Source organism: Numenius arquata, chromosome 6 (genome assembly GCF_964106895.1).
Source record: "Numenius arquata chromosome 6, bNumArq3.hap1.1, whole genome shotgun sequence".
NCBI classification, from domain to species: Eukaryota; Metazoa; Chordata; class Aves; order Charadriiformes; family Scolopacidae; genus Numenius; species Numenius arquata.
The window spans coordinates 46,854,823-46,876,692 of NC_133581.1; the positions used below are offsets into that span (position 1 = coordinate 46,854,823).

The window sequence follows — 21,870 nt, forward strand, 5'->3', positions numbered from 1 at the left end:
CACGACTAAGAACAAGCATCTAATAGCCCAGTGGCCTGTCCTGTCCAGAAGATGGGAAAACTGGATCTGGAAAACTGCTCGCTTGAATCCTTTTTAACAATTACGTTATCACTCCACGTTCTGCAGAATACCACCCTTGGGCCTCGTGGCCCAGTGCCTCTCAAGAGGTGCCTTCTCTCTTGATAGGCAGGATTTCCAAACAAGGATTTGCACTCTGGCTCTAACACCATGGAAGTGGGATGTAAGGAAAGATCCCTCAGACTGTCACCACTGCCCCAGCTCCAGAAAGAAGACGAGAAAGTAGAGCCAGGAAGAGCATCTTCAGGAGGTCAAGTGACTGAAGAAATAATTAATTCTAGCTTTTGAAAGAAAAAATTGTCTGCTGTGCAAGTCAGAACAAAATGCGGATTATTCCTTGAACGGTATTGATTCTGTAGGGTTACAAATTGTGAAAAGCAAGGAAAATTTCGTTTTGCACTACTTTTCACCCAAATCTATGGAACAACCGTGTGCTTTCAGTAATTTCCTGGGGCAGAATTTCACTTTAAAACAAAGACTACACAGATGATCACAACCTTTTTTTTTTTTTTTTTTTAATACAGTAATATGAGGATTTGTAAAAGTGATTACTGACTTGGGAATTTTTGGACCTCCAAGTTTAGCTTCCTTAAAAAGTGCTGATTTTCAAAGTGCTGATACCCAATACCTCCTGGCAGAACCACCTTATGATGACTGAAACGGCATCTCAAGAACTGAGGCACCTTTATTCACAATTCATTTCTGAAAGTGGGTATAAAGCAATTATACAAGAACATATGCATGTAAAACTATAGTAATTTAATCAAATACAGTGCTGCTACAGGTAGGGTAATTCTAGATGCCTTCCTTTAACTGGAAACTGCATGTCTAGCTGAAAGATTTCTATGACTTTAAGAAAAGAGAATTTATCTAAAAAAAAAAAAAGGACACAGACATCAGCAACAGAAAAATACTTAAAGGACATCACGGACATCCCATTTCATTCATTGACTTCACAGACATATCCCTATTTATATCACACTTCTGTTTCAAATTACTTTGCTTTTAATAACATACACTAATGTTTACTTTAAAGTTGGTTTTCCTCACTGTAAATTTCGTTCTTCTGCTTAACTAGAACAGAACGAGTCCATGGCTTCACATGCAAGCAAAGTGGTACACCTGATAAACTCAGTTAGGAACGGAGTAAAACTCTGCTTTGTTTTAAGCGGATCATAATATGTTTTTTATAATGGAATTTTAAAAGCTTGGAAACAACATTTCACACACTTGCAATCTACTCCCTCTCAAACAAAATCAGGAAAAACTCCGTTTAATATCTGAATGTTCTTTAGGAAAACTGCTCCCTCTTTCCACCACCAGAGGAATGTTCTTAATCCTTTTTAGCTGACTTTGGGCATCATGAAGTAGCACAGAGCCTGGTTTCTGCCCTTTTCCCTTTGCCAACTCCACCTCTCATGTACCTCCAAAGCAACCCAGGAAATTTGTGAGCAGCTTTGTATTTTGCACACACATGTAGAAAAGGAGAATTCACAGACCAGAATAAGAAGCAGAACATAGAGAACCTATAAGAGCAGCAGCAGTATGTTTCTATACAACTGTGCACGGTCTTTAGAAGCGAGTCCAGAAGATGTTTTTTCTAACTGCATTTGACACACTTAACGTGCTGCCTGAGAGCCCAGAGGACTACAGCTGCTTCACAGTGCCCACTACTCACAGGAACAGAAGTGCCATCATCATAATTTTACTTCTAATGAGCAGAATAAAACAGGATGACTTCCTCTCTGGCTCTAAAGTGAGAAACCTTGTGTTGTGGCAGTAAAACCAGGAGCGCCAATTTAAACGCATGAGGGTAGTAATGCTATAGGAGTAAGATGGTACAAACTTCACACAGCAATTTTTCTGACAGCTCTCTACTTTAACGGGCAGAAAATCAATAACATTGAGGGTCACAGCCTTTGGAAAGAGTTACATCAATGCAAAAACAGAATAGACAAAGCCAAAAGAGATTATAACCACAGATATCCCAAGGGATAGATGAAATCATGGGTTACGATGTTTTTAAAAACAAAAAAAAAGTTCTTCCCTCAATCAAACCCCAAATGTCTTGCCTCCTAGTTTTTTACAGTTTTTTTTAAATTAAGAGGTGAAGATTGCAGTCTAAAATGCTACTATATTTCACCCGAAAACATGAAGTCTCTTAGTGGAAAGGGTAAGAATTCCCCTTTTTGCAGACATACTTCTGGAAAATTGGTACCATACTTCCTGCTCAAAGTTAAGAGCCTGCAGCAGCAAGCTCCCACTTGCAAACAGTAGCTGCAGAAGATAAAATTTGGCCCAAAGAGTGGAAAGGATGACAGCAAAACAATCATGGCAGTGAAAGGACTAGCCTCCTACTCCCGCCCCAAAATCCCGGTGCAGGAAAGCACTTTAAGGATTACCCTTCATCTCCATATATGAAATGCACTAAAAGCTCAAGGAACTTGTATGCCTGTGCCAAGAGGCCAATGCCAGGTTCTGCCACTCAGATAAGCCCATTCTAACACAGGGAGGCACTGGAGGAATGGCCATCCCCAAAAAGCAAAGGACACTGACTGCCCTGCACCCCAAATAAGCAATTGGCTGCAGAGCACCAGGTTCTCAACACACCTGGCATAATCACAGGGGCTGAAGGGCGCAGTTAGCCCATCTGACCAAGCATTGCTGGTGTAGCTTGATTTAAATTTTCTTTGCTGTTAAGTTCTCACCTGTCTTGTCGGCATGTCATGATATTGTAGAATGAGCCTGGTGTTGACACTGTGACTCCATGTGTTGCCAAGGGCTGCTGTCACACAACCAGATTCCCTCTTCCCACTTCCAGAAGCTCCTGAAGATAAATATGAAAGAAATTGCATCAGGACTGCACCACAGAGAAGGGGTCAGCGTGGAAAATCTAATCAGTCATCTCAGGTCATTCCCTAAGATAGGAAATCACAATTGGTACTTAATAGATGGCACTTTCACATGAATTTCCCACCTTTCTAATTTATTTATACAACTGCAGCGTGAGTTCTCCATCTCACTCTCTGATACCTAGATGAAGTGCCAAGAATTAAGGATATGCAAGATTTGCAAAGAAGGGAGCCCCTTAGCTGTAAATACCTGAAATCATATGAACTTTATATAACCCTGAAGGAAAATGCATTTTGTTGCAATCAACAATGACAACATCTTTGAAAGGTCATGGAGAACAGGAGAGGACTGGAAGAAAGCCTATGTCACTCCAGTTTTCAAAAAGGGCAAGAAGGAACTTCTCTGGAGATATTCAAAACCTGCCTGGATGTGATCCTGTGCAACCTGCTTTAGGTGAACCTGCTGTAACAGGTTTAGTTTTAGTTGGACTAGAGATCTGTAGCGGTCCCTTCCAACCCCATTCTGTGGTTCTGCAGCATAAAGAAGTGTTTCCAATAGCGCCACACGATCCAGCTTGCTGAACTGCCATTGCACCTGAGCTTTCTCACGTTGAAATCAGAGACCCATACATACAGATATACACATATGCAGACAGGTAGGTGCCCAAGACCTTCATCTTTGCTTACCACAAGTTCTGTGTAGGGTGAACAGATAGATGGGTCACTTGTTTGTACTTCAAATGACACTTCAAGAACAGAGCAAGCCAGAGAAACCAAAGAAATTCAGAAACAAAATCTGGGTATAGTAACAAAATGTGGATATAAATGGTCACGTGCAAGTTGAAAATTGAACTGTTTGAGACAGACAGTCCATACTGTTAAAAAGCTGTGAGTGTTGGCCTGAAGTGGAATGAGACAAAGATTTAAAGTTGGGGAACTTCCTGTCATCTATCAGGCAACAAACAAAATTGCTTCCCAAGGACAGTCATGAAATCCTTGTCAACTAAGTCAATTAAAGTTAGATGCTTCCTCTGCAATACAAATTTGGGAGCAGCCTTATGTTTCTGTCAAAACTATCACTAATGCAACCATTAATGTTTAAACTTAAATTATAAGTACTAGGTTTTGGAAGCAACACTGTGCTGAGATGACAAAGTCACCTCATGGCCCAGTGGAGGTTCTGGAAGATTCAGGTTTAAAACCCTTCATTGCTTTTACGTTTGCAAGATTGTGGCGTTTGTTACATCTTCCCCCCAACTATTCAGACCAGAAACATAATTTATTCATTCACTAAAGCTTTTATTTTGGAAGAATATCCAGTAAAGGGTAAGACCAAAAGTGTTGTCATGCAGTAACAATCATTATTTGTATCACTGCCTGTAGCTCGAAAGCAATGAGAAGGAGACTGTGTTGGACTGCGTGAGGTAGAGCAGAGCAGCAGGCTGGAGAGAAGGGCCTGGAACGATGGCAGTGCGCTACAGGACTCAGCTGAAGACCTCAAACCGCCCCCCACCCAAGTAATACAAGGTTCAATTAACATCAACTGGGTTTGGATTAGGTCTTTAAATGTTTAGGATCTACAAAAGAAATGAGTGAAGCGCCTCAATTCAAGTCAATAGTTTGACAAGAGTCTGGACTCTGTACTTGTCTGAATTAACTTCCCACATCACGGGAACCCATTGCGACACGCACAATACTCGCTTCTCCAGAACAACATCTGTTCTTGTCTGAAAACAGGCTACAGTTGTGCCATTGAGCAAGGATGGCTGCTTTTCTTTCGTCAGAACAAAGGTATTAATATCTTGATATGCATCAAACTTCCACCTGAATAACTTACCGCAGGAGCACCTAACTGGAAGTTTGAGCATTAGGAATGCTATTCTGTTAATTTGTCTAACCCATCTCTATTGGGAAGGTGGATGTGCTGACAATAATAATTTCTCTTCATCTACGTTTTAGATTTAATTTGCCAGCTGGAGAAGAAAACACATTCAAGTGTTAAAGCATGGTGCTGGGAGGTCTGCATTCCATTCCCTTAAAATGACTTAAACCAAGTTCCTTAATTAAGTTCATTAAGTTCTACACACTTTTGTTTTTGTGCTTGTGCTAACACCACAAAAGTAAAATGCCATTACTGTACAGACAGGCTAAGGGAGAATAAAATACGGTGAAGCAGCTTTAAAGTCTTGCAATCCTCTTTTTGTCATGTGGAATAAGCTGCAAGTTTCTCCCGTAGTCAACATTGTCCTTCTTTCCCACCTGCTAGAAGAAAGGGGAAGTTATCACAAAATTCAAGTGAGGCAGCTGTGAGTTCTGGTGGGTGTGGAGGTGTTCCTCTCACAGCTGGTGGATCTGCATCCCCATATGCAGCTGGGAGCCACCACTCCACACCACCAAGAAGCAATTCACCCACGGCTGCTTGGGGACCTCTGACTACTGACAAAAAGCCCAGACATTACAGAAGTAGCTACTGTTGGCATGAAACAGCTGCAAAATTCACATCCAAACTTCCCTCAAATTATGTGTCTCTGCTATTAGCTAACAGAAGGAGTAACATCTTGTTGTTGCAATCCTGAGCCGGCCATTTAAGGGGTTAAATGTCTGGAGCCTGCTGATATTACGGAGATATCACTCCATAGCAATTCCTAATTCTGCATTCCTTCCAGGCCTAAAACCTGTCCCAAAGTGAACAGAAGTGCTAGAGGTGTAAGGCTTGTGGCAGAACAAGCAAGCTAATTGCTGTCATTTATTTTATTTTATTATACAGGAGAAAGCCTACTGTACCATACTGTGTCAGCCCCTGTCTGAAGAGGGCTGTTTGTGTGACCCACTTTCAGGCAAATCCTCTTCTGTGAAGTTATTCAAATTTATGACTCTGGTGCAAAGTAAGCCTGGAGCAAATTTACAGTGAAGACTTTTTACAGGGTGGAAAGGAATGCCTTACAGGAAAGGTTTCCATTTTATAAGGGATCCTCCTGCAAGCTGATGCACTAGGCAGACCGAGAGGCAAACCAATGAGAAGTGAACTGAGGGGGAAGCAGCGCCAGCTTTGCAAAGAAGTTCAAGGGCAGTGACAGCACATGCTTCATTCCTTCTCCGTGCTCTAAACACAAAAAGATAGTAAACGTCTCAGAGGAAGGACAAAGGATATGTTAAGAAAACAGATTTATACTCAAACGTGGCCTTAAAAAAACCCCGGACTTATCTTTTCTTATTTCAACCACTACTTAGTCATTAATGAACTGGACAAAGGAAGTGGATAAATAATACTGCTCAAAGAGAGAGTGACATTTTTCAGCACACATTGCCTTGTTCTTCCAAACCCTGATATTTTTGTACTTAGAGATCGGAGTATCAGACCAACCTTGGCCCAAGAAGAAAACAGGCTTATAAGGGACTTTGGTCTCTGCCCAGAGGTTCCCAAACTGTCCAACCTGAGCCGCTTCAGAGCGGTATGGAGCAAATGCTTATTCATGCTGTGGAGTGGATGCTTCCACAGAGCCAGCAATGTGACATCAGCTGAGGGGCAGCAGTTCCCGTCTCTCCAGCCTGCACAGCTCGCACTCCAGTCACGGCTGGCGTGAGGGTTTCTGCTCAGGACACAGGAGACAGAAGGAGCATAGAGACTAGGGAGAGGAAGAAAACAGGGCTGACAGACAGATTGGAGAAAGGTGGCAGTCTCAGTTTACAGATGCAGTATGTGGGAAAAAGGAGTGGGTGTCCAGAAGCACAGGAATGGGATCCTAGCATGGGAAGGTGAGGGTGAGAAAAGACCTCTAACAGCCCCCTGCTTTACGTATTCAGATCCAGCTCAAGTAAAACAAAGTGGTGATTTCAATTCCTGTAACCACTCCTTCCTTCCTCACACAAAAAGAACTAGCATTAAACCAATCTTCAAAGGGCACATCAGCAGACAGGCCAAGGACTGCACGAGGTACCTGTTCTACCGTCTCCTGTGAAATTGAGCTCTTCAGGGCACCGGCAGAGACACTGGCAGAGACCATATCTGTTCGGGATCACAAGCATAGAGGAACTGGCTGTCTCACTCTCGCTGAACAGCTGTCACAAGTGAAAATAAAGCTTCTTGTGGTCTGAGACAAATGCAAAGTAAATGCCTCTCCACAACCAGGGGAAAAACAAACCAAAGAAGAAAGGGGGATTCTTCACCCAAGGCCCACAGTGCTGCTTTCAAGCAGAAGAGGAGGCTCACACTGGGCTCTGCTGCCCTGGAAGGAGCTGTTGGTGGAAATGGGCAACAACGCTTCGCCCTACTTATACAAAAGGGCTAGATTAATTTTATTTGTTTTCCCCTATCAATGCAATTGAAACAAACCTTCCATAAGTACCTTTCTGAGATGAACGGTACCGAGATGAATGACGCATATAGGCAGGATGGGGAAAGTGGGTTTATTTCACCTTCCATTTTTCACTAGAAGACACAGTAGGATTAAAGCTATTCAGCTCAATGCTGATTCTGCAATTATTCTGTTATGTCCAACCAGAGAATTACAAGTACAGACACGGTCTGAAAGACCTTCTCGTCCTCTACCTATAAGGAGGTACCATTTTAAAGACTAAATCCTCATGTAAACAAGCCCCCATTGTTGCAGATATGGCCAATACAGGTTTATCATAAAGGAATTTCAGTTTCATTAGTGTCTCATCCTATGAAAATTAGGATAACTAGACCAGTGTCTTGAATCAAATAAACCAGACTTCTTAAAACAACATTTTTAAATGCAAGGAGTCCTTGCAGGCAGAATGTGATTATACTCTTGATTAAAAAAAATAACCTGTTCCTTGTTGGCATAACTGCACATTCTCATATGGATTTTTGTCTTTCCAGATGAAAGTCATTGCCTGGCAGATTCATCCCCACCACTAGGCCCCTTTGCAATCTCTATCAATTTGGTAATTCAAAAATCTTTTCTCATCAAATGCAAAAAAGGGATTGACATACAATACGACAGCAAAATAACAAAATAGAGAACCAACCAGTCCGCAAATCTTTCAAATCTTAACATCAAATCATCTTGAGAAAAGCCTGATTTATCAAAAAGGAGGAAAAAACTCTCAAAAAGTACAGAGTAAATATTTATAAAAATTAAACTACTGAGCTCAACAAAACCGGCACACCCTGCAATAAGAATGAAAGTACTTTCCCTCTCGCTCAGGCTGTGCAGCTTTCCACTTCACTGGCAGAGCTCATAAAGATCACTGCTTTTCACCCGCGTTGCATCTAGTCTATATTTTTGGTGCAGATCTCTAACAATGACACCAGAAGGGAGAGAAGAAAAAAACCTTCAACCCCCAATCTATTTTTCCATCTTCACCTACTCAGAAAGTACAAGTATAAAAATATCCAATGGCGGAAAAACCCATCACACAGTAAAAAACAACCCACAGGACAAACTCATCTGTGAAGTAACTAACCACAGCGTCCTTAAACTCCCACGCGCTGACTTCTGCCGTTCTCAGCCCTTCTCCTCAGCGCTGTCTTTAGCCAAAAGGTGACTCTGATTCTCTTACCCTACAGTGGTGACCGTCTCGCTTTCTGCACTGGTCAGCCAAGGTACATCCCAAACTCTCCCTGTCATATACTCTCCCTTCACAAAACTAGCAGAAAATGAGTGAAGATGAAAAAACCTGGTCCTTTACATTAAAGCCATGGCCCTAGTAGTAGACAGCTACTTAGACCACCGTTTGATATCACCCACTTGAGACAAAGCACAGACCAAAGCACATATATATATATACACCCAGGTCATTACCAAACACAAATTACTGACTTGTACGAACAGACACTAAAGCTCCCTGTTCCAGCTGTACGGATCTGTTTCAGTTAATGTGTTGTGCAGGCACATCAACAGCAGAGTCTCATTCATCTTAGGATCATCAAAACTTACTTCCTCGAGCAGAGTGCTGCTTTCATATAGTCTTTTATTATTTAGGACATATGGCAGGAAAACCAGCTGCTGCTGTAAGAAATCAAGCTTGGCCACAAAGCTAGCCAGGTAAAAACCCCAACTTTTAAAATTCTTATTCTCCTCCTTTTATAAAGAGAGGGAATCTGGCAATTTTACTCCCCCAAAAGACCTAGTTCTAAATCTGTGCAACACCCCCATCCTCACCCTGTTTATTCCACCTTACTTCAAATTTTAATTAAAAACAAGTAAAAATATTTTTGGGAATTGTTTAATAATCGATGATAGGTAATTTAGTTAATCTTTTTTTTTAAATAGTATAGTTATCAAAATGTGCTTAGCAAACAAACCAATTAAGTGCAAACCCCTACTAATCCCCAGTTAAAAAAAACAGTTGCAACGGAAACTTTTTTTACCACCCCTAGTTCATAGCTATGCCACTGCTGCAGCTCTGAAGTGCCTACTAGAGACTACACTGAAAAGATGCCATCATCAACAGACTGAAAATTCCCACTTATAGACTCCAGCTGCAAAGTTCTTATGGAGCCAGCGGTGAATGTGACAGAAAGGGAATGATCTCCCTTCTTATTTTGGACAACATGGTTTATTTATCTCATATGCCCCACACAGGTGAGTTTTCACACTTTTTTTAAAAAAAATCATTATATTTAGGTGTATCTGGATACACATTCTGACATTCTGGGTGATTTTTACTAGATCTGCTGTCTTTTTTCCAGCCATTCACTACTTCTATTGTGACAACTCCTAGAGCTCTCATGTGCAATATGCAAAACACTATACAAACAGAGAACAAAAAGATAGTTCCTGACCTAAAGACCTTCTTTTCATGAGAACGGCAGTTTAAGAGTCTCTTAGCTGCTGCTGATTATTCCCCACTTACAGGGAATCTTCCCTAAGGGGTGAGGGAAAATAAACCAAAATATGTGACAGGCCAGCAAAACTGTATATAAATAAGGACTTTCAGTATTTTCCATGAAACATTAGAAGCTTTTTCAAGTAAGTAATATTAACCATTATTCTACCCCCAAAAAATCAGCCGGGACCTCTGTCCAGGTCAAGACACAGGAAGGGTTCTCCAGAGAATTGGACAGATACTGATTTGTTTTGAGTTCTGCAGCAGCGTGCCCACTGCTACCAGCGTGTTCTGCACCACAGGGTCTCATTCTCTGACATCGGTGAGTTCATGTTGATTCTGTTTTGAGTTGAGAAAGAGAGAGACATAGCGATAGAGAAGCACACGCGTGCTAGCGCTGAGACTCCTGTCTGCTGACCTAAAAAAGGAATTGACATTAAGAAACAAGAAAATCCAGCTGGTCTGATTTCTTGCCAGACAATCTACCAGCCATGACCAAAATGGTCAGGTCTCGGGAGATCTGTGGAGGTGGGAAGACAGCTGGTGGTTTACAGCACCTGAAACAGGGCCCAAGTCAGGGAACTGAGGAGCAGAGATCCTCAGGAACAGATTCTTTTTACCAGTGTAAGCCTTCTGCCTCTGTGGCCTGACAACATCGGACAAAGTGATGAGCTTCTGGCGCTCTCCTGTTGCTGCATTGTGAGTGTGAATGAACAAATGAGTAGTGCTTTGGTGGGAGGGATGGTGAACACCAAGTAGAAGACAGTGGTTAAGTCAATTCTTTTCTGTAATCAAGGACAAATTCTTCACCCATCAGCTCACCCTCCTTCCCTTTCTGTTGACGCTTTTTGAGAAATTCCCTCTTTTTCTAAAAACTAGAGTTGTATTAATTGACACCACTTTCTTAGTATCCAGAGTTCTTTCCCACTTCATTCACCACTAAAACTTAATGCAGTTTCTTCCATCGAACCTCTCCTATGCAGTCGCTTCTTCCTGTCTCTCCAAGACTAGAAAATAAAATCCCAAACCATTGACCTAAGGTGGGGGAGGGGGAGAACCCCAAACAACCTAGATCTGGAATTTTGCCTGTCTGCACATATAAAGGATGCATAGGTTGAAAAACAAAGCTTGCCCAATCATGGCATCTGGCAATGCTAGGGCCCTCTGAACCAGAAAATGCTTTTAATTATCACCTCACCAATCATGCTAGAAGTTATTGCTGTATTTTTTTGGTTAAGTTCCCTCAGGGAATTAAACAGATCATGATATTAATCAGAAGGCATGTAGGAGGGAGGGGGCAGGATGCTAGAATTACATGTGTGTAGGTCCCTTAAGGCTTGAATAAAGAACTGAGATTTAGAATCCCACTGTCAGAGCAACTGAAGCCTCGCATGCCGCAAGCCTCAGCCCTCTGACCTACACAGCCATGGCATTATTGTATCTGATTTTCCCAGGATGGTTAATCTCAGCTGCTGAACTTCATCAGTCTCTGCTAGTGTTTACCCATCATCTGGATTTGCCACTTCCGAACTTTCCAGGCTAGAACCAAATGAGCCAGCTGTCACACTCCTCCCTGACAGGGACAAAAAAAAAACACCCAACATAACAGTCTGAAGTCTGGAAGCCTAAATGGCTAAATCCCAGAAAGGCAGAACAAAACCTAATACATCTTGGGGGAGGAGAGGGAGATGTTAGCTCTGAAACTGCAGTGAGTTTCAGAATGCAGCTCACAGCAGTATGGTCACATTAGGATGCTGTGGCCCGAGACGCAGACTGTATTCTCATAGTCTACATTTTTTTCCATAAGATACGTTCTGGCAAAGAAACGGTGTCCTGGCAGCTTAGCTCTTGTAGCCACAAAACTGACAGAGTGCAGGCAAAAGCAGCAGCAGCCCAGGGAAGGCAGGAGCCAGTCTGCAAATGAACCTGAAATTACGGTTGAGAGTCAGGGCGCGGAAGGGTGAAGGGGGCGGGAGGGCAAGAGCTGAGTTTCTGTCCCACATTGAGTTCTCCATCCAAGAGGCCAATAACAGCACCAATTAGTGCTAACATACTGAGGGTGTTTCTGACACAGCTGTCCATTTCCCGGGGAGGAGGCTGATGGTATGCCAACATGGCAGACGGAAAAGGACAGTAGGTGTGTGCAAGTTTGCTTTAAACGAGCACTAAGCTCTGCCTTGGTAAATATATTCTGTGAAGAAGCCACAGAGAGCTTTGTGCTGCTGCAGCCAAGTCACTGCCAGAACCTGAGTTTACTCAATTAACACACTAGCACTGAAATTCAGCGGTGGACCTTCCTCAATGTATTCACCATCAAAAACTTTAGCAAATAACAGTTTCTGGTCACAGCCTAGTTCCATGGATTTGAACTAGAGAATTAAGTTATCTGTCCTTTTCACTCCTGAGCACAGGGATATTTCAGTAGTGCCCCTCTCTCGGTCATTTTCAAATTTAGCGAGTGACAATTTCTTGATATAGAGGGTTGAAATATGCAAGAATTAAGAGTCCAGGGTGGGTTGTTAACCACAAGGACTATGTTTAGTAAACAATGTTAAGTTGTACCTCAAGATGAGATTGGTTTTGTATGCAAACCGAGCAAAGTACTTTACATTGCACGATGACCATCGTCATTTCTTTGAAAATTTAGCTTTCAGTGTTCTTAACGCTGGTCCCATAGTTAACAATTACAACAATTCCCTCTAGGTGTAAATAAATGAAACAATGCTCTTTCAGCCTGCAACATGGAACAGAGGTCAGCCAAACATTTGGGGGCTAGAGATGACTGTTTGCAAATTACAGCTGTTCACATCTGGTGTTCAGATTTGGCCAACCTCTTAATACTATCCATCACAAAAACTAAACTGAAAGAATGTTTTGGTTGTATGATTAGGAACATAAAAGTTAGGAAACACTACATGTAAAAAATGCCATGTGAGACTAACTCTGCCTAACAAACTCAATTATCCCTCACAATGAATATCATCAGGGTTGACTGTGGCATTTCTTAACTGGTATTTAACCACAAGTCTGTGTTTGCCAATATAGGCCTCGCTGGCTGCATCTACTCCTCAGCGCAGAGGGGCCGTGACACAAGCTGGAGGCTGTGATGATGTCCCATCCACTTCTCTGAAGAAGTGCCTTTGGGCCCGGCAAACCCTGCACATACACCGAGCAGATGCATCCCAGTGCTTGGAGCACCTTCATGGCATATGTTAATTGGGCACTTTCACTTTTTTTTTTTTTGGCACAGGCAATATACCCACATATAGAAGACGTCTTCGTCTTCCCTCTCATTGTAAGATGAATGACAAAACATTTTAGTACACGCAGAGACCACAGTGGCTCACTGTTCAGAACATACATGTTTATGTACTTAGACATATTAAAATGCCTGCAGATTACAGGGGTCTGGCTTCACTCCCTGACTCACACAGACTTTCCAGGAGGTTCTCAACAAAGTCAGTCCCGCTCTTCACAGCGCAGTCTCCCATCCCGGAGCAGTGGAGATATATGCTTTTTTCTTCATCTCATTCTCAAAAAGGAATGACTCGCTTTATCTCAAACTAAGCAAATAAGTTCAATTTTGGACAACAACCAAGACTGGAAAATTTCAGCCCGATAAGCTTTTCTGACTGAAGACAGAAGGTTAGAAGGGAAACAGTTATACAGCCTTAACTATAGGAGGTTCCTTCCGTTCCTGCTATAATGCAAAATATTCCAAGATGTGCCAAGTTTTCACTATAGTCTGCATCAGGCAGCGACAGGACACTGAAGGGGCTCTGTGGAGAGTAATGCATAAATCCAAAATGATCTTCTGACTGCAGTGACTATTCTCTCCTGAGATGTATTACATTTTTACAGTCAGTGAAAAATAAGAAATTGCAAAATATCACTTTTAATCCTTGGACTACAAAATGGTTGAATCCTCCAGAGGCCAGACAGGGCCAGAAACAACTTTTTTTCCCTTTTTCCCAGATTTGGGGGGGTAAGGGGGAGGGCAAGGGGAAAGGGAGAGAGCAAAGAGTGGTTGGTTTCAAATAGCAACATTGTCCAAAAGGGTGAAAGGGAACAGATGGCCGTGGAGAATGCAGCCTCAAAGCCCTAAAGAAAAGGGCTATTTTGACAGATCTTGCTGTTTCCTATTCAAGCATGAACACTCTGGCATGGAGAGTTAAGACGATACAAGGAACAACCTCTGTTCCCAGCAACTGACGATGGGCAACTGGCCTCTGAAGCTCTCTGAGAAAAACAACATGAGACAGACAGACAAACAGATATGGCAGCGAGCCCAGATCCCAGCCACCAGGAAAGGCGGGGGGGGAGGGGGGAGAAAAAAAAAAAAAAACAGAAAGGCTAGAAACAGCTGCCTTTTCTTGGCTCCAGCGCAGAGCATTAGAAAGAGCTTGTCCAGCCTCTCTCATCTTCCTTTTCAGTGAAACTTCTTGAAGGGGTCACCCTCAAGCTGTTGGTCTTTGCCCTGAGGGGAGGTGAAAAAGAGGACAGAGTAGAGCTCGTCTGGCTCAATGAAACCTGCTTCCTTTAATCACAAAGATCTGCCTCCAGCTAACGAAGAGGAACTCTAAACATAAAAAAAAAAAAGCATAATTAATGCTGGATTTTTGCATGCAAAAAGGTTGAGAAACTTAAAGTTGTGGCTCCCACAGTACGTGTAATTTGTTTGCATAGTATACAGCGGCGAGCCATTGTATCTGAGGGCAGGGGGAATTGTACTCACTGTGGGAAACACTGCTAATGTGTGTCCTGACTTTTTCTATCATTCCTAATCAAGAGAATGAAGGAACAGCTGTTTCATTCACCAACTCTGGGCATGTACTATCAGATAGAGATTTTAGTTTTGAAGGGCAGCTTCACGTCCACACCCAAAATTTAGAGAAAGACCAAAGCCATTAAGTGTAACCAGACTTCACTGTTTCCAAAGTCCATAGAGTGAGGGATGAATCTGAGTTTCTGAATTTCTTTCTAATTTATGCACCGTTTTCACGTTTTAGGGCTGAGCCTGATGCACTGTTTCCCAGCCTGTGCCTGCCCACGAGCAGAAGCACTGAGCGACACCTTCCCTTTGCACTGTAACCTGGACCAGGTACCAATGGTAGTTCCGTGCAGAAATTGGAGGGAGGAAAAGAGGGGGCAACTGGTATAAACATTAACTATCTTCACAATTCTTCCCCGAGGCGGGGAAGTAGCTATCATCCCAATTTTAATGTCCTCCTTTTAAAAAATCATTGAAGGAAAAAGATAATAAAGGATTGTGGGTGTTCACATGCCAGAACTCCAAGTGAAGAAATGCAAATGCTACATACTGATCCTATCTGTGCCTTTGTTCCCTCATCTGTGAAACAGCATTTGTTAACTTTAGTCAAGAAATAGTAAATGTGTAGAAAGAACAGACAACAGCAACAAATCACCTTGAAATCCTCAGGCTCTAAAGCAATCCAAATTATTATCAAAACCTCGGTTTTCTACAATATGTAAATCGTTTGGGATTTTTTTTTTCCACAAAGGATAGCCACCGTAGTCATTACTAGCTGTAATTGTTAATTTGTAACTAAAGAGATAGGATCTGACTAGTAGAAGTAGTCAAACAAATAAAATACCTTATTTAGGCTAAATCAGATAAAATCCATTTCTTTTCTTCTTAACCATGAGCTTCCTGAGACCGAGTAACTGCTCCAGGCTATACTTATTAAGGGAATCTCAAACATGGATTATTGGCTAAGTATTAATGAGTGTTGAATTTGTTGATTCATCTTTCTTCCCTACGTTTCCTTGAGTAAAGGCAACCTGGTATAGTTACCCCACAGTTTTCATTCTGCTTGACTTTTAGTGCCCATCTCCTCTGTCACTGCCAGAGCTCACAAACTGATCCTGTCTTTCGCATTGCAGGACAGGTGGTCCCTCAGCATATTCCCACACATTCCAAAAATTTTAAGTGTTCCACATCTGTTGTCTAAAACATTTTTAGTTCCCTGCAAGAACAGTAGGACATGAAAACAAAAAGTTATATATAACATAGTAACTGACCTTTTATGCCACACAAGCTCTCTGTCATTTCAACGAGATGATAAATTTCCAAAAAGAGCTCAACCTTCGCTCGTTATACTATATAGCTATTAAAAATTCTTACAGAGAAGATAACTTGAGAATTAACTTACGACAGCTGTAATAGCTCTGATGATAAACCTGAGTGTGGATGTGCTTTTTCTTTTTTAACAGTGTCTGCTCGTCTATGGGAAATTTTGGAAATCATAGAATGAAGGTGATTTACACATCTTCTGGCAACATAAACCACTCTATCTGCTTAAAAAAAAACAACAAACAAACAAATCAAAAATCTCCCATGTATGCATAAACAATCTGGGTGGGATTTTTAGGAGTGTTCAGTGTTGGCCTACAGCAGGTAGGGAAACAATCAATGCTTTTAATTTTTTTTTTTTTTTTTTTGTTTCACTACAAGAATGAACCTGATTGAATGTACTCTGAAAACATACGACTGCAAGTAACTCTCGGTGATGAAACAGAGCCACTGGTCAAGATCTGAAACCAGGAAATTAAAAGCACTAATTGCATCTCAACTACTGAGCTGCTACTAGGAGGCAGACAATGACTGCCCGGGCTGTCACTGGGATGGGTGGTGAGGGTTAGCATTTCTGCTCTCGCTGGAAGCCTTCCAAGGTGGCAGCAGCTACCAGCCTTTGGGAATCTGGTTTGCATCTCAGTGCGGAACTGGCATGTCTCACTTTACCAGCACTGCAGCTCCACCGGGTACTGGCTTGTTACGGACTGTGACAGGAGACTGTCCCCTGCTGCATGACCAATGTCATTTCCAAAAACAGAATGGCATTCCTTCACGTACTTTGCCAGTGTGACAACACACTTCAGCTAGTAGAGCTGATGCCTCATCACATGAGATATTAGCAGTACAACCATGATCTCTATAGCTATGTAATATAAACAAATGCACTCTGGGATTTTTTTTTTTGGTTCGGGGTTTTTTTTCTAAATGAAAAAGAAACTTTCTATTCTGAGCTACAGCCAAATGTTATAGGGGATCTCTATGTGACAGACCAAGACTATATATACCTCAGGGAAAATGATGCCACTGTGTGACCATGTTCAAACAAAGCACTGCTGGAACATACAGTAAGTGCCTTGGTACTTCCCATGCGGCCAGGACTGAAACTCAGACATTTAAGCAAACTTGCCTCAATTAATTCTGAAAGACAACTACCTTTGTCCAGCCCTAAACCAACACTGACTGCAAGGCACAGTATCTTGTCAGTGTGTAATAGCGTGACACTGGATGTGAATGATGATGTGTAACATCTTCACTGAAAACACTACTGGATATACAGTAAGTGGAACTTGACTCATGGAAGAGGAGGATTTTAGCTTTCTTTTCAATCGCGCAAGACTTGGTCCCTCTAACCATAAACTCCAAGAGGCCTCCAACACCCTGGTACCACATCACAAAGTAGAAAGACGAGAGAGGGGACAAAGGGACAGCCATGGTGAGGTGCATCAGCAGGAACCACTGTGGGAGCCTGAGAGATGAGAATTGTGGGAGTTTCACTTGACCTGCAACTCCTACCTTTCTAAAAACAATTCTGAAGCAGAGATGTTAGCATGCAAGAGGCTGCCAAAGACTGAAAGATCACTGAGAAGTTAGAATAAAAATTACTTGCAATTACGTACAAAGATTCATTTCTCCTTTTTGTTGTGGAAAGAATTTCAACAGCCAAGAGGATAATTTCAGAAGAAAATTCAGCATGTCCAAATGAACTCATACAGTAGATTTCTATGAAATGCCTGTGACAAGACCTTGTACTTAGTTCCCTTGTACTTGTGAATACACTTTCTAAACTTTTAAACGATATTGAATACTTCTAAAGAAAAAAAAATAAAAGCAAATATATTTTCACTGGTATTACAGGACAGAAAATATCCACCTTGTTCTCTTCCGAATCCAGAAAGGTCTGGTCTATATTCCAGTATGTCAGAGGATGACTTTACACAAACAGAAAAGCTTCAGAGACATACACTAGCCCCTCAAATTGCCCTATTCTCTCTGCAGTCCATACAAAAACTTAATTATGGGCATCTCTCTAGCCTATAAGTGCCTCAGGCAGTCTAGCAAACACTTAGGCAGAAAGCACTTGTATGCAATTCCATGATTACTGTAAACCCAGGATACTCTCCAATGAACAGTGCAGTGCTTCCCAGGTAAGCTCAAGCTGGCCTCAGAGCAAGGGGAATTCACCTGGCACCCAAAAGTCATTTCTGATACCTGAGAGATCAGCTGGGTTCCCTCACAAAGTTTTGGCATCACATTCTGGCTGGGGTTTATTAGATCTTCCCTGTTCAACCAGTTATGTTTTCACTACTGTGGCAAACTCTGCTGAAAAGCCCAGTGGTGCAGAGAGCAGCAGCAGCTACTAAGTAAGGGACAGTCTTTCCTCAGAAAACTAGGTTTGATCCTGTTTCTTTGCATGATGCTGCCACAGTGATGTTATTTCATAAAAGATAAAAGAAAATATTCTTAAGTCACTGATGATCCCATAGCAACATCAAGAGTGTTAAACTGGAATCCGAACAGTGCGGGGGGGTTGGAGAAGGAATCGGGCAGGCTCTGCAGTCCTGGCAATCTCCAAAACTTGCCAAAGAAACTATATGAGAAAATATCCAAGATATATAAATACACTTCTAAACATCCCACTCTGTCATTACTCAAGCACACCTTGCAATATTCCGTGTTCTTAAAACTTCGATTTCTGTGGTCAAGTTATGGATTATGGAAAAAACCCCATGGCTTCCTATGCTGCCTCCTCCCCGCTCCTGCACCTGGCATAAAGACACTTCTCTGTCATGACAAGTTTGAGAGTGGCTTGAATACAGTTGTTATTGCATCCCCAAAGTTTAAGAGTCAAGAGGCAAATAAAAAGATCTCCCAAATATACATCTCTTAAACCTCAATTTTCTGAGCCAAATGTGCAAGGCCAATCCTAATATTCAAGCCTGGCAATACTGATGTAGTTATAGCAACTTCAGGTACTAGATTCGTCAAACTTATTTTGCTGTTTATGAATGTTGCATGAATTATCATTTGACTATACATTAACTTCTGAGGTTGCTATGTATTTTGAATCTGTCTAGCTCCAACACAACAGATACACAAATTCTCTTAATCTGCAATGAATTGCTGTAAATCTGGTGTTTTCTGTATGTTTCAGCTGAGAGCAGGTAAGGCCACAGATACCTCCAGGCAGTGCACTCCATGCTTGTGTCTTATTCCTCATGCTAGAAACTTACAGGACTTTAAAATATATTCTTATATTGTAGAAGTAAGACAATATGCAGCTGTAGAAATAGCCAAGACATCAATTCTCCAGCCTCCTGCAACTCTAGAATGAGCTGCCAACACTCACAATTTTTCATTTCTGTACAATTTCTCAAAACTGAAGGCAGACATCATCTCATACAGTAACTTTACTAAGTTCTTTCCTGACACTATCTCTGGAAAGACAAGTGGCATCTACAAATATTATTCCTCCCATTTTTTTAGCACACAAGCAGATTATTATTCATATAAGATGGTTTGGTCTGGGGTCTACAGTACCTTCAACCAACTTAGTCTGACGCTTTGTCCCTTCACCCAGGCAAAACATTAAACAGCATTGGCCCCAGCACTGACCACTGAGGAAGGCTACCAGCTGTCGGGTGGAATTTGAATGACTGATGGCTACTCTCTGAGCTCAGAGGTCCTGTTAATTTTCCACTACCTTGTAGTTCATCCTTCTGGTCTACTTCTTTCTAACTTCGCTACAAGGACACTACAGCAGACCATGTCAAAATGACTTCCTAAATGGAAGATTAAACCACACCAGCTGCTCTACCCGCATCCACCAGGCCGGTCATCCCATCATACAAGACAATCAGACTGGTGAGGTGCATTTTGTCTTTGGTAAATCCAGGCTGGCTGCTTCCAATCACCTTGTTACCTTTACATGCCTGGAAACCTTAGATGAGACTACCTATCCTAGTATTAATTCCAAAAGAATTCTGTGGTTTTGATGCCTTATCACAGAATGAAAAAAACAACACCTATACTCCAGCTAAACGTAAACATCTGTTTAAAATGTTGATAAGTTTGATAAATACTTAACTAAATAATGTCAATCCCCTACCTTTCGAGCACAAATTGGCAACATTTGCAAGTAAAATAGCAACCTGTAGACACAGGATTTAAAGAAAAAAAATAAACAAGAAGAAAATTCAATAGCTTGTTATGACTAAGTTTACTTCAAAACTGGGAATATCATGAGGGTGTTCAGGATGACTGGGTAGATAGAGATTAGTGGATTCAACGGACTGTCTATAGTCACAAGAGAAAACCACATGCTTATTCTCCTTCAGCAAATCAATCTCATGATGTATTCATGGATTTGCTATGGGAACTAACCATATACCCTTATTCATCCCTTTCTCTGTATATAGTGTTCTTTAAACAAAAATAATTTGGGAAGCATAGCAAGATTGAGAGTGATGATCAGGTGTGTGAATTTCTGCACTCTCGTGTGCCAGAAAATTGGCTCTGCATTGAGACACTAAGTACTTTTTATACACAGGTCCAGATGTTAAGCAGACAGCTCTGATGCAGGTTTCCTTCTGTTCATCCTGCCAAGGATTTTGTAGCCTCCAAAGACATTCAGGAGCTGTGATGGGATTGAGTTTCCATGCTTAGGTCAGTTCCTGGCACTGGCAGATGCAACAAATGATGTGACATACGGCATATGATGTTTTGGTGAGGATTTAGACTTTCAGCTTAAATCTAATAATACGGTCTGCAATGCTCAGAATCTCCTACCTTTCACTAGAGGCCTCTGCTTTTAAAAAAGAACACAGAGAGAAGAGTCACATAAGTCCAAAGCTATAGCAATTATTTTGAATTTTCCAGCCCCACATAAAAATTGGACAACGTAGACAGTGAGCAAAAAGGATTAAGTCTTCACACCACCACTCGGAGTAACACAGAGGAAAATGGCTTTTCCTAGTAAAAGGATTGCACTCTCAGCCTAAAATGTTATTTTAAGGACTTACATAATGTCCTCTGCTGTTTCAATGGCATTCTTATCACCCACTTCTAGTGACAGCGTCTACAGGGCAGCAGCAGGGACCTCTGAGAGATACACTTGACTCCAGAGAGGAAAGGACAGAAGTCAGCAAGTCCTGCCACTAACAGAGCATGTTCCCCAATTTGGATGTTACTGCCAGTGCTCCACTAAAGCGAATTACTGGAGTTGAAATCCCAACTCCACAAGCATGGTGGTTTGCCCCTGCAGTTCTTTGCAGACTGAGAAAGACTTTGCTAAATTAGTTATATGACAGAAGCTCAAATGATCACACATTTCTGAGCTAGAGGCTTTTACATTCTTTGTCCTTGTTTTCAAGGAGGCATCTATCCATAATCCAACATGTCTGAATCACCTTCTGAGGTCCAGAATGAAGACACTGGTTAAAAGCCCCACTCCAGTAAACTACAGCCTCCTACACTAAAGTTCGTCTGTGCAACTTCATCCTTCTTGACTTTGAGACTGCAGAATTAACCCCTGGATATTACAGTTTCACCACCTTCTATGCCAAATGCAAAGAACATTAATTTGGACAGAAATACTTTTTAATGTAGATAGCCAGCAGTGTGGAGGTTTACATCAAAACCTCACCATAGGTAGACTGACATTACACAGATAGTTGTTTTTTTGTGGAAAAAGGGAAGAAAGAGTAAGTTGCAAAAGACAAACACTACCTAATACAGAACTGGAAGTCTGCCTGGTCCTACAATGATAAGTGTCACACAAAATTTGAGAAGCTGCAACTTGGGTTGAAAAGTAGCTGTGTTCATATAAATGAAAGATGGTGAAAAAGATTTGCAGAAAGTACTATGTCACACCGTCCTAACTTGATAATAAATAGTAGTATATGACACATTAAAATAGTACTACGTGACACATGAAAAAAAATAATATACTGTTTTACTCTCTTATTTTCACCAGGGGAATGGCTACTTGGCTGATGACTATGCCAGTAGCACCCTGCCACTAGGTCATGACATATCTCTATCCTTTCT

General features: G+C 41.7%; 1 protein-coding gene across 1 annotated transcript in view; it reads right to left on the reverse strand.

Moving 5' to 3' along the window:
• The window catches only part of RAD51B (RAD51 paralog B), a 386,975-nt gene that overhangs the window by 152,626 nt on the left and 212,479 nt on the right, over nucleotides 1-21,870 (reverse strand). Inside the window, exon 8 of the mRNA XM_074149437.1 lies at nucleotides 2,787-2,905. Within this exon, the coding sequence (XP_074005538.1) occupies nucleotides 2,787-2,905 (119 nt within the window). The remainder of the gene's footprint in view (nucleotides 1-2,786; nucleotides 2,906-21,870) is intronic.